The 13,397-nt window shown below is 48.9% G+C and overlaps 2 protein-coding genes across 2 annotated transcripts; one reads left to right on the top strand and one right to left on the bottom strand.

Moving 5' to 3' along the window:
- Positions 1-1,094: 1,094 nt before the first annotated feature.
- Positions 1,095-5,941, top strand: LOC100845006. The gene is made up of 8 exons (XM_003574692.4): positions 1,095-1,382; positions 2,751-3,575; positions 3,674-3,968; positions 4,151-4,357; positions 4,439-4,612; positions 4,805-5,005; positions 5,094-5,207; positions 5,290-5,941. Exons 2-8 carry the CDS (start codon positions 2,779-2,781, stop codon positions 5,632-5,634), a joined length of 2,133 nt encoding a protein of 710 aa, XP_003574740.1. The 5' UTR covers positions 1,095-1,382; positions 2,751-2,778; the 3' UTR covers positions 5,635-5,941.
- A 342-nt stretch (positions 5,942-6,283) lies between these two features.
- Positions 6,284-8,091, bottom strand: LOC100845317 (60S ribosomal protein L31). The gene is made up of 2 exons (XM_003574694.4): positions 7,929-8,091; positions 6,284-6,829 (listed from the first exon to the last, which is right to left on the bottom strand). Exons 1-2 carry the CDS (start codon positions 8,015-8,017, stop codon positions 6,550-6,552), a joined length of 369 nt encoding a protein of 122 aa, XP_003574742.1. The 5' UTR covers positions 8,018-8,091; the 3' UTR covers positions 6,284-6,549.
- Positions 8,092-13,397: the final 5,306 nt, after the last annotated feature.

Raw genomic sequence — 13,397 nt, 5'->3', positions numbered from 1 at the left:
GAGGGCTGTCAACTCGGACTTGGATCCCGGCCAGTGATACAAATTTGAAAAAGAAATCTACTTCTTTTTCACGAAGAAATAAGCTCACGATACTAAATTTTAAAAAGAAAACAAAATATCTTTCAACATTTCAGAATCATTGTTTGCTAATCCTCACAATCCTCCCAATGAAAAGAAGTGATTGGTAACAGAAAGTAAAATACAATTATTTTATTCGATCAGTAGCCCAATCCTTAATATTAAAATGAGCTCTATGTGACGATGCCACATAAATTGTCAACTCAAGAAATATTTTTTTGCCAATAATCCACAATTAGTCCTCACACCCACACAAATGCAACATCAGAAGAAGAGCCTCGTGAGACTGGACCATAAATATTCTAGATATCCTATTCTTCAAACCTACAAGTGCATATAGTCATCCAGGCATAAAATTCAACTCTAGATTAAAAAAATCAACTATGTACTACTGTTGTTGTGAAGACCAACAGAAAGTATCCATGTACATAGAAGCTCAAGTGAATTCAGCACAACAATTAAGTACTGCCTGCTGTGTATGTGTATGATTTCGGCCTGCTCGGCGGTGAGACAGGGGCGTCGGCCGTCGGGTCAGGGATCGGTGAGACGGGCGTTGGGCGAGGCGAGCGAAGTTTGACAGGCGACAATGGTGTAGGGAACGGCCCGTATTTTTTAGATAGGTATAAGTATAGATATAAGATTATTCGTTAATGGTTTTCATTTTAAAAAAATAGATAAAAACCGTACCCAAGCAGAATTCGAAGAACATCACGAAACATTTAGAAAAACAAGCAAACACCAGACAAAATTCAGCGCAAAATAGTTTATATTTTTGGAATGCAGCAAGTCTAAACAGAGGGGGGGGGGGGGGGGAATGCAAAGAAGATGCACTTGGATGGTTGCATACTACAGTAGAAAATGGAGTATCTAAAATAAAATAAAATTAGATTAGGTGCTACAGTGCTGCTACTACTACAGTACTCCTACTTGGTTTCACTCGGCCGCGTTGGACGGTTCAAACCGAAAAGGTAAAACACACTGGACGGGCGGCCGATATAAGCGGCAGCGACTCCGTCCCCGCACTCTCTCTCCGTGTCTCCACGACGACCACTTCGCCTACCACTCCAAACCCACGCCGGCAGCGCCAGTTCACCCACGAGCCTCGCCTCGCGTCCCATCTCTGGCGCCGACGGCCGCGCTACCTCCACACGCAGGAACCCAACCCCCAAGCGGAGCAGAAGCTGCCGCGAAGACGCTGTTCCTGCTCGCTCCGGAACGGGAATCTGAGCGCCCGAGCATTGAACCCGCTCTGCTAGCTCCACCGCGAAAGCGCCACGCTGCGGCGGTCAGTGCTGCTGCTGGAGGTGAGCACCGCTCTTCTCTTCCCTTGCACCCGCGCTATGATTTGATCTCCCGAGCCTGGGAGATTGCTCGGTGAGGCCTCCACCGGATCTCCGGGGCCGTATTTGACCCGCGGCGGCTCTCGGCTCTCGATTTGTTTGTTTCTGCCGGGGCTGGATTTGGTCCCCTTTTTAGTTGCTCATCGATTCCCTTGGGGGTCGTTCTGCTTGGAGTTCCGCCGGTCAGTTCGTGGCCGGGATTTCTGGTTGACGCGAGCAGCATTGATTCGTTTTTCTCACGGTTCCCCCTGGGAGTTTTGCCGTTTTCGTGGTGAATTGAGCACTTGGGGTGTGGATTTGGGGGTAGCTCGGGATCCACATTCCTGAGTTTCTGTTTGTCGGTGCGTGCTCTTGCTTGCTTGCTTTTCCCTATTCATTCGTCCACGGGGAGCTTTCGCTGTGATACGATACGACCGAGTTGGTCGCAGAATTGAATATGTTAGGAATTCCGTAGCGGCTGTTCGGTTCGGTCGGTGCTCGTCTACCATCTGCATTTATGAAGGAATTTCGTCCGGCGAATTGACAACAATTTCTTCCCTTAAGATGTCCTTCTCCATGTCATTGATTAGTGAATTCACCGTTTGCGGCAATTATTGGCAAGCCCTGCCCCTGCCTTCCTAGTTGCTCTTCGTGGTGATTGGTAATTTCGGGCAAGGGTTAAGATTTGCTGATTGGTGTTTATGTTACTCCTTTTTCTCTGCTATGCCGTTTCATGCAAAGTAGTTCAGCAGGTTAATTTCCCATCTTTTTATTGATATAAGTTTAGAACAAATATATGCTTGCCATTCAGGAACTTGAACCTTTATGGACTTGTTTGGACCTAAGGATCTCCAGAGTGGAACGCCAGTGGTTTGATAGTATGGCCCCATGTGCCTTTGTAGGTTCACGGTGACAACCGTGACCTTCTTCGCCAATCTGTCACCGTGAACCTTCTTCGCCAATCACATAAGAATATAAGATAGATGGAGTAAAAAAAAAGGAATATAGGATGGATGGTTTGCCTAAATCAGCGGAGGTCCTTTGGCACCTTGATTTTGACATCACATCTTGGAGTTGAAGCCTTGAAGGTACTAAGAGTTCAATTGTATGAAAATGAGAGTGGTCATCTCGGTTCAGAAAGTTGTGTCTTCACCTTCTAGGACTAGACATCGATCAACTAGTGTGGCACTGTTCTTCTTGTGCATGCTGAAAACTTTCCAGATCTGTTTTTCAAATTTCTTTCTTGAACCATGTAGTTTTCTTCTGACTTGACTTTTGTCTATGTTTTCAGCCTTACCTTGCAATGCTTGTCTTGCAAAATAAGTAAGAATGATATAATTATTATTTCTCCAGGCATTGGATTTGTTAGAGGTATTCTGAAATGGGTGCCAAAGAGAATGGAGAAGTGAGAGATGAGAAGGGAGCTGGACCAGATTATGAACCAGCCAGAGTTTCTCGTTCATCACAAGGAGAGGCTCATGGTAATGAAGATAATAGAGTGAGACGAGTTTCTGGGGTTCCGAAGAAGCTCGTGAAAAAAGAGACAAAAGAAAGTAGCCCCCGCATGGCCAAAAGCAACACCGGTCGTCAAGTTCAGAACAAGCTGCAACACAAAGCATTGAGCGACACTCAGAACAGATCTCCAAAACCTAGGAAAGCAGTTAATGCCGCTAAAGCTATTGAAGTTAGAAGACCAGATGTTGTAAAAATTCCTTCTCGCTCTCCATCAGAATTTTCTGAGGAAACAGATGATATAATTAGCGAGGCAGGAACCACTGATGATAGAGGCATTGAAGAGGCCAAAGAGATGGACGTCTTAGATGAAGCTCCACACTGTGATCAGAGTACTGGTACTGATGATGACATTGTTGATATTGAAGAAAAGATAATTGATGATGAAAAAACAGTGCTACATCAAAGGAACGAAGAACTACAGTCAAAACTTGAGAAGTTGGAACAGGAACTTCGTGAAGTTGCTGCACTCGAAGTTTCTCTTTACTCTGTAATGCCTGAACATGGAAGCTCAGCACATAAGCTGCATACCCCAGCTCGACGTCTTTCAAGGCTGTACATTCATGCGTCCAAGTTTTGGCCCATAGATAAGACAGCTTCAGTAGCAAAAAACACTGTTTCTGGTCTCGTTCTTGTTGCGAAGTCCTGTAGTAATGATGCTTCGAGGTAGGATATGGCTATATTTCATCTCAATTCTGACTTTAGCGTATGAGATATGGCCTATGAATAAAATTCCCTCCATTAACAATCTGCTTTTGATGTAGGTTGACATTCTGGCTTTCCAATACAGTTGTCCTCAGGGAGATAATTGCAAAATCTTTTGGCATCTCACGTCAGTCGACTCCGACAATGAAAACTAAAAACATAAATGACAGTGCAAAATGGTTTGATGGGAAATCCATGCCAATGCTCCAGAACAACAACTCCAATGGCAAGCAAACCAACCTTGCTGCCATACAGATACTAGATGATTGGCAGGAAACTAGTACACTTTTGGCTGCATTAGAGAAGATTGAATCTTGGATATTTTCTCGGATTGTCGAGACTGTGTGGTGGCAGGTAAATTTTTCTTTAGACCACATAACCTTGTTGACATTTTCACTGAGAGCATCCCTTTCTCCAAACTAGGCATGCAATCCTGGTCCAGTGTTTCAGAAATACTTGCTGTGATTCTCTTAACGCTATACTGTTTTTAAGTATGCTCTACTTTCTCCACAATGTGAATTGTGTTTTTTTTCCAGGCACTAACCCCTCACATGCAAACCCGGGCAGAAGGTTCATCAACACCAAAGGCTGGTAAAGTGTTAGGTCCTTCTTTGGGTGATCAGCAGCAGGGCACATTTTCTGTTAACCTGTGGAAGGCTGCATTTCATGACGCATTCAGCAGAATCTGCCCCCTTCGTGCTGGTGGACATGAGTGTGGCTGCTTGCCAGTATTAGCAAAACTGGTACTCATTGAATCCTTAATTCATCAAAAAGAAAGGTCATCTTTTGTTATTGCTAATATTCACGTGTTCTTCTATTATCAGGTGATGGAGCAATGTGTAGCCCGTTTAGATGTTGCAATGTTTAATGCCATCCTTCGTGAGTCAGCTAGTGAGATACCAACTGATCCTATATCTGACCCAATTGTCGACCCAAAAGTCCTGCCAATTCCAGCTGGCGAGCTAAGCTTTGGGTCAGGTGCACAGCTGAAGAACTCTGTATGTACCTGATTCACCTTTCAAGTTATCTGTCAATATTTTTCTTAAATGTTTATGAAGTTGTTTGTTACTCGTTAGGATGGTGCTTGCCTAAAAGATAAAAGCATTCTGCGTTACCTATATTATGAATGTGTTGCGGAGCTGCCATTGCACCTCAAACAATCAATTTATATGAAATAAATGCCTATGCAGATTGGGAATTGGTCGAGATGGTTAACAGATAACTTGGGCATTGATGATGATGACTCTGAGGATGAATGTCTTGACATAGGAAATGGCAACGATGAAAGAAGTGGTGCAGCTGAAGGAAAATCTTTTCGACTTCTTAATGAACTGAGTGATCTCCTGATGCTTCCAAAGGACATGCTTCTTGAAAATTCCATCAGGAAAGAGGTCAGTTCACGTAGTCCTGACAAAATATTGTACTTTTTTTCTGTTGGCTTAAGCTGTTATTAAGCTTTTGATCTCTTATCTCTATCAGATCTGCCCTTCGGTTGGCCTACCACTAGTAACAAGAATCCTATGCAACTTCACCCCTGATGAGTTCTGTCCTGATCCTGTTCCTAGCATAGTCTTAGAGGAGCTGAATTCTGAGGTGTTGTTTCTCTCTCACCAAAATACTCTAGAGTTTTATCAGTATTGTAGTGGTTAACACGACACTTGATATTGTGATGCAGAGCTTGCTAGAGCGTTCCATTGGAAAAGATGCGGCCAGCGCATTCCCATGCATCGCTGCTCCTGTTACGTACCGCCCCCCTTCCCAACTGGATGTAGCAGAGAAAGTTTCGGACACCGGAGGCGGCGCAAAGCTAGACAGGAGAGGTTCCATGGTCCAGAGGAGAGGGTACACCAGCGACGACGATCTGGATGACCTGGACTCCCCCCTCGCATCCCTATTCGACAAGAGCGCTCCACCTTCACCGTCCAACGGAGTCACGCCTTTCACTGCTCAGCTGAGAGGAGCTTCCATGGAGAACGCGCGGTACACTCTCCTGAGAGAGGTATGGTCAGAGCGGCACTGATTCACGGAACGTGTAAAACCTGGAAATCCCTCCTACGTAGCTATATACTCCGTACCATACATAAAATGGTAGGGAGACCGACACTAGCGATGTGTTCACCCTGAAAGAAGCTGCTTTGTAGTAGCAGCAGAACTGCCTCCAGCAAAATGGTACGGTGGAAATGCAATCCCGTCCTTGTACATCCCTATCTATATGTGTTATATATGTTGTTCTTTTCGTAGTATAGGAGGAGAGAAATGAGCAACTCTATGGCCCCTTGAAGCTAAAAGATTTGGTCTATGGTGTGACCCGATGCACGATTTTGTCAGCACTTGTATATTGTCTCTTCCTGCCGACGAATCTGATCGACCAGCACAGCGCTCAGGGCGCTTTCCTGTGAGCTGTTTCCACTAGCCTTTACACATGAATAGCAGAATAGGTGCGAATGCGATGGCCCAACGGAAATCACTCGCCGTCGTCAGACCATTTTTTTTTTGACCGGGGTCGTCAGACCATTCGGATGGCCGCCGACGATGTGGACTCGCCAGCCCTGACGTGAGGCTGTACTTAATGTAGATTGGAGGTCCGTCGCACCGACAACACGGCGACTAGCTTGCGTTGGCCGATCATATAGATGTAATCCTTTCGAAACAGTGCTTGGGCAACTATCAAACGACAAACTAACCATAAACCTCATATTTCCAAATTGTCACAGAGAGTATTTACTCAGCTGTAGATCAGAGCCAGCAGTGAACACAACACGAGCAATGAACACAACAGGAACAGCGGGCAATTCCAGGGAATTCGAAATTCAGGTGAACAAAAAGCTTGTGATGTGCCATGGTCCAAAACTTCTATGGGATACCAAAAAAACAAAGCTTGAAGCAGCGGTACAAAACTAGGACTCTTTCTAAAGATGTAGGCAAAGCAGTGAGTTTAATCAGTTTCGTCGATGACCTTGGTTCCCAGCCCCTTCAAACCCTCAGCAGGCACCTCGGCAACGGTGACGAGAGAGTAGAGCTCCTCCTTAGCGTCCTCCTCGTCGTTCCTCTTGCGGGAAATCCTCACGCGAACCCTGCGGGGCACGCTTCTGATCCCACTGCTCCAGATGTGCTTGTTGAGCTTCACGTCGATCCTGACGTCCGTGGTGCCCATGGCCTTCTGTGCAAACTTCCTGAGCTCCTTGATGGCGTTGGGTGCCTTCTTCTTAAATGTACTGTCAAACATTTGAAAAGAATTAGTGAAGATGCACCGGTATAACTTCAACACAGGACATTCCTCATTCGAACTGGTTGTGCTACAATATGAGTAAACATTGTTCCCTAAAATACGGGCATCATTGTGAGGGGCAAAAAAACTCAGGGTTGAAGCGTTTAAGTTGAGTACCATAGCACGGTTAAATAGGAATTGACTAAACCCATGTTATGTGAATACAAGAAATCAAGAGTACAAAGTTCACTTCAAGAACAATACCACACGCATCACCTGAATCAAAACAAATCCCTTAAGTACACATTCAGTAAGAGAAATAGAGCGTCCTTTTCTCTCTCAAAGCAGGGCTACTCCCATTTTCCATTCAAACCGAGTGGAAACAACATTGTCTGATTAAAAAATAGAGCATCCATAGAATTCATTAAGTAGCCAAATCTTCATACCAAGACAGTTCAGGACAAGGCTCGAGAGTCAAGACCTACAGATTGAACTAATTTCCATACAAGGGATTGGCTTCCATCAATGATACCCAATGTAGCCCTAAATTAAGCAACCCCGCACCAAGCAAACAGCTTCTTCTTGAACTTAACTATCTAGAATCAAACTTGCCTGCTTTGCCACGGGTCCAACCAGCTTACAAGTGTCTCATGAGGGAAATTGAGTTTACCATTACAGTCACTAAAGCTTATCTACAAACAGGTCTTTTAAACTCAACCGGTTATACATTCTTAAGCTATGTCAAATAGGCGCTTTAACTAATCATAGCAAACTTTCTGGGGACAAAAACAGAAATTGAATCGCGCTTGGAGCTAGCTATAATTCTGATAGTAAAATGGACAAATGGAGTGACGCTACGGCACTATTTAGCATCAGGGCTCACGGCTAAACAAGACTTGGAAATCTTAAATATACCAGACTACCAGCAGCAACATCACAAAATTATTCCAGCAAAAAGTACGCGACGAGCGCGATGTGGCGCCATAAATTAAAATCATATCACTAAATCACTAATGGCAAGGGCATGGGTAAATATCAGGATGGCTCGATCGCGTCAGATCTTGTGACAGGAAGGGGAAGTGGCAAGAGCAGAGGTCGCAGCATACCAGCCATGGAGGCGCTTGTGGAGGTTGACGGTGTACTCCCTCGTCACCACCTCCTCCTTCCTCGGCGCTCCGCCCTTCTTGTCCGCCATCCCTCCCCTCCTCGTCTGCTCGCTCACCTGCTTCTGCGATTTGGTTCCGGCGGCGCGAGAGGAAAACCCTACTGCGGCTGCCGATGCAGGATTTTATATGCTCCCATTAGGAAGGTCATCTTATGGGCCGGGATGGGCTCGTTTCTGGCCAGCGTATGCAACACTCGGTTTAACAGTCCACGGGCTGCCGTTACCAGCCCGGACCGGTCTAAAGTACCATGTGGCATGTGCAATGCCGCGACTTTCAGCCGGGCTTACTACCATACCAGGCCCAGGCAGACAAAAAAACATTCTGTATTCCGAAACGGAAGCATATACTAACATCCGATAAACATGAGATTAGAACACATAAAGTTCCAAGAGAGCTGACCCAAATCTGCACTAAGTCTGTAGGCAGAGTAAAGGGTATTTCGATCGAACTCTCTAAACAGGATATGAATTCTTTTTCTTGTTTTTATGATATTGTAATGCATATTCGAGGATAAAGATTCAATGTACGTAGACCTACTGGAGGTGCAACATGTTGACCCTACTAGACCTACTAGCAATAGTTCATTTGGTTGAACTAAGGAGGATCAAAAGATACTCTGAGGGTCACAAACTTGCAGCCGTAAGACCTGTATATTATGTTGACTCCATGGGTTAACATCGGAGGTCGACGTGTATGAAAATAATGAACCAAAGCTGGAGGTAAAAGATTCCAAGATGATGACCAAAATACATCAGCCAGCTGAGCGATAGATGAATGTTCAGTGTATGTAGAGCCAGTACGTAGTGATGCTATGCTGAAATGTCCCCGTTCGATACTGACCATAGCATGTTGGGCACCGTGAATAATTCCTTGTGGAATTATTGTCCCACAGAAATACCTGCACGTACCTCTAAATAATCGTATAAAAAATATTCTGGGCACAAATTTCTGCCCAATACCTGATTTTTCTAATCATGATTTTTGTAAATTAGAGAGATGTGATTAATTTCAATAAGTTTCAAAAGTGTGGTTGTGTGCCCACGTGGAAAAAAAATCATTTTCACGTATGGTGATTCATTGCCCTAGCCAAAAAAAAGGTTTGATGGTTTATTGTTATATACTGATTTATTTATTTCATTTCCAGTGATTACCGACACATGGCCTGTTGCGCCACAACGTTTTAGAAAGAAAAGGGAGTGCTGTATAGGTTAAACCCTTAATATGCGTGTAAAGCCAGCTAGTTAGCCCATGTTGCAGTAAAATAAAAGTCCGGACCGGGCCGTAAATCTACGTGGCGACGACTGGGTCAACATTTTCCAAGTACTAGTCAAGACGCCCACATGGCACGGTCAATCCTACGTGGCAAAGGAAGACAAGTCAACAAGTCAAACCTCTCATGCCATGGTCAAATGGTCAAATGAGTTAGAGCAGGTGGCAAGAAATGTGTGAGGAGGGACTCTTAGTCCATGATGGACCATGGATCAAGTCCCACTTTTGCCACATGGTGCACGCAAAAGTTACGGACCAAGAAGCTACTTTTACCATTCTGCTCCCACTTTTCTCTCTCCCCCAAGGATAGCCATGGTCTTTTGTCATGGACCCTAGGCTATAAATACCCCCCATGGGGGCATGTACCATTCACTCTCATTTGAATTAACTCAAGGGAAAGGGCTAGAGAGTCTCTTTAAAATGAGTTCTAGTTTCGGGATCTCGGGAAGCCTCGTTCGGCCCGAACCCGAAGGAGAGAGAATCGGGTTAGAGTCTTAAGAGTATCTTGACCTCGCTACTTGGGAAGCCTCCTTCGGCCCAAGTACGAGGCGGCCCCTTTCGACCTCTCGCTAAGTGATTCGGGGAGTCTCGATCGATCCGAACGCTTTGGTTAACGACCCCCTCGAAGCCTCTCCTAACATAGGACTAAGTCGCACCCACAGGGTCGACCGAACCTATTCAAAAAATATTGACGTGTACACTTGTCCAAGTGTACGACGACCTTCGCTATAAGGCCGGCGTACACGCCCTACTTTTATACTCGTACTTGTGCCATCGAGTTTTGGCACCCCTTACTCTAATTGTTGTCGAGAACAACAACAGTGGCGCCGACCGTGGGAAACCCTCGCCGCAATTGAAGATTTAATGGCCCCGACGATGCCTACTTCATCGGGTCCCCAACTTGCCGCGAAGTCTACATGGTTGCAAATGAAGAAAGCAAGTGCCTCGGGGGCTCCCGAGGAAGAAGGAACCCTCACCAATCTGGATGTCGCCGCAAGCATGGTCGCCCCGACAGAAGTCACGGTCGCCCCTCCGCTACCGGCCGTCCCGGAAGGAACCGAGGTGCTCGAAACCGTCGTAGGCGGTCCCTCGACACTCACCAACGTAGTGGCAAGGATCGGCGAGCTGCCTACGGTTGCCGTCCCCGCAGGGGATACGAAACTCGGCATGCCTCGCTCGATGGGCTTCGCGCCACCTTCCCTACAACCAGTGGTGACCCTGCCCTCGGAACCTACAAGAGGAAACAATGTGACGTCGGAGGATCCGCGCCAGGAAACCAAGGAGTCCCGGCCTACGACCCCTGCAACCCGGGATTACCTCCACTGGCGCTCGCCGCGATCACCCAAGGAGCTCATTGGTATCATCCTTATTGGGGGCTTCTGCCGCAAGGCGCTCTCCAAGTCGCACACACTCAACATCAACCTCGCTTTGCAAGTGCCCCGCAAGCGCCCCTTGCTCCCCCCGTCGGGGTCGAACAAGGCGGCCACCAGGTACCACCTCAAGCTGCGCCTCGCGAGGAATGAGACCCCAGCATGCATGGAAACGAGCAAGTGGCGGAATCCGGAGCCCGTGCCGGCGGCGAAAGGAATTCCTGTCGACGCTCCGACCCTCCAAGAAAACGCCGAGATCATTCTCCAAGCGACCCCTGTAGCGACGAAAGCGACGAGGGAGGACCTCGCCACCGAAGGAACCAAAAGAATCGGCCGACCTGCAACCCGCTCACACGAGAGATCCAAGACGCGCCTTTTCCGCCAAGGTTCAAGCCACCCACAATACGGCTGTACGACGGGGAGTCGAATCCTCTTCAATTTTTGGATGTTTACTCCACCGCCATTGTCGCACCAGTGGCACCCGGAGTACCACCGTTGCACGACGTGTGGGTCGCATCGCTGAGTTTCCGGGAGGATCTCACCCTGGGCAACAACGTGCAGGCTGCCCGGCAAGCTACCAGCACGGCAAGGCTAGCGGGGCTTCGAGGAATAATCCCGCCTGGGCACCTCCCGGGAAGGCACTTGCCGGGAGGAGGTGTTCCCAGGCACAGGTTCCCGCCATGAGGGCGGGGCCGAGCGAGCAGAGCAGAGGGGCCACGTGGGCGTGTGCCAGGCGCCCAGTGTGCAGTTTCACCAGGGCAAGGAGTGAAGCGCACGACGCATTTAATGAACCGACAGGAGGGGCGTTATCCGTCTAGTTGGGCGAACATTGGCTGTCCAGTCCTATTTTTTAGGCCCTGTACCCCTAGCTGCGGGGTTGGCGCTCATGCATGCATGCCAACGCACCAAGGAGGAGCTGCCCGAGCTCCTTGCTCGCCACTTGTAAACCATGCGTCGTGGCACCTGTGGTATCCCCTTGGCTATAAAAGGAGGACCCTCGCCAACGGTCAAAGGGTTCGTTTTCTGGTTGGATTTTTCTTGGTTGATTCGTTGGTTCGATTGTTGAGCCAACTCGTAGTGCAACACTGGCAGTAGCTCGAAGTAGCAAAGAACACTTAGCCAAAAAGAGACCACCCGGGAGCTCCCCCCGGCAACCTGTAAAACAGCCAATCGCACAGTAATACAAGCTCAGACAAGCAGGACTTACACCGCAAGGTGGCCCGAACCTGGGTAAAAAGCGTGTGCATGCGTTCTTGGTAGGTTCTTACGCCTCGCATTGGTCCCGCCGGCGATCGCCGGAGCGATACCCGTAGCCCACTGCCGAACCTAAAAAGGGGGTGCCCACGCATCCCCGGTGTCGGAGCCCCGTGCGACGACAGCCATACGGGCCGCCGGGGGAGGTCCCGTCGAGATGTGCAACCTTTTTCCGCTCGCGCTCACTGGAATGGCGCATCGTGGGAACGCCTCCAGCGCGGCAGTTGGGTTCAGGGGTCATACCCTTCGTGGTCTCACCGATCATCAGCAACTTGACGGTGACCAAGGTGCTGGTGGACAACGGAGCGGGGCTAAACCTCCTGTCCGCCAGGTTGGTGGAGAAACTCCAGTTGCCGGTGGAGCAGCTGAAACCCACTGACCCGTTCCGGGGAGTGAACCCCGGGATCGTGCGTCCCCTAAGGCGCATCACGCTGCCGATGACCTTCGGGTCCCGGGAAGCGTTCAGGACCGAGCACATAGTGTTCGACGTGGCGCACACCCCGTTGCCCTACAACAGGATCCTTGGTCAGCCGGCGCTGATCAAGTTCATGGCGGCGACGCATTGCGCCTACGGCGTGATGAAGATGCCGTCCGTGTACGGAGTCCTCTCCATCAGGTGCGACCTCAGGGACGCAGCCTGGTGCGTTGGCGAGGTCGTCAGGGCCGCCGCCGCAGCTGACGCCGGTGATGAGGACGTTGCCGGAGACGAAGGCTCGCCCGGTGACGACCCGGCAACGAAGAAGGCCCGCGCTGCCCCGCAAGAGCTTGCCGGGGGAAGCACAGGCTCGAGCTCGTGCCCCGGCAAGGGCCAGAAGTTCCGGGAGGAGGCCACCAAGGTGAAGAAGCTGCCCCTCCAAGCCGGCAACAAGAAGGGCACCGTCACCGTCGGTGCGAACCTTACTGCCGAATAGGAAAGCGCCCTCATCACTTTCCTCCGGGAGAACGCCGACGTGTTCGCTTGGGAGCCGTCGGACCTTCCCGGAGTCCCTATGGAGGTGATTGAGCATCGACTCGCGGTGCGCCTGGACGCCCGTCCCGTCAAGCAGAAGATTCGACGGCGAACGCAGGAGCGCAAAGATTTCATCAAGGAAGACAACCTCGTGGCTGACCCGGCACCTAAGGAAGACAACCTTCCATTTCAAGAACCCGCGCATCACGTCGGAGTGATACTCGGGGCTCCACCACAGGCCAGGGATCGAAGCGACAGCGCAAGGAGTATACTCGAGAAGTCAATGTCGTGGAAACCTTCACCCCAACACCACCACCGAAATGGGCAAGCGTGCCAATCACCTTCACCGAGGGAGACGCCAAGGGGATAAGCTTCCCGCACGACGACGCCCTCTTCGTGACGGCGATCGTCGCCAATTGTGAGCTCAAAAAGATTCTGGTGGATGGCGGAAGCTCCGCCGACATCCTATATCTGAGCACTTTGAAGAAGCTGACAGAACCACAAGGGGGATACAAGAACGGCTCATTGCAGCCATCCCTTTATCCTCTCACCGGCTTTGTACCGGGG

The sequence above is a fragment of the Brachypodium distachyon genome, chromosome 3 (assembly GCF_000005505.3).
Source record: "Brachypodium distachyon strain Bd21 chromosome 3, Brachypodium_distachyon_v3.0, whole genome shotgun sequence".
Lineage (NCBI taxonomy): Eukaryota > Viridiplantae > Streptophyta > Magnoliopsida > Poales > Poaceae > Brachypodium > Brachypodium distachyon.
This window is presented reverse-complemented; position numbering and strand designations above follow the sequence as displayed.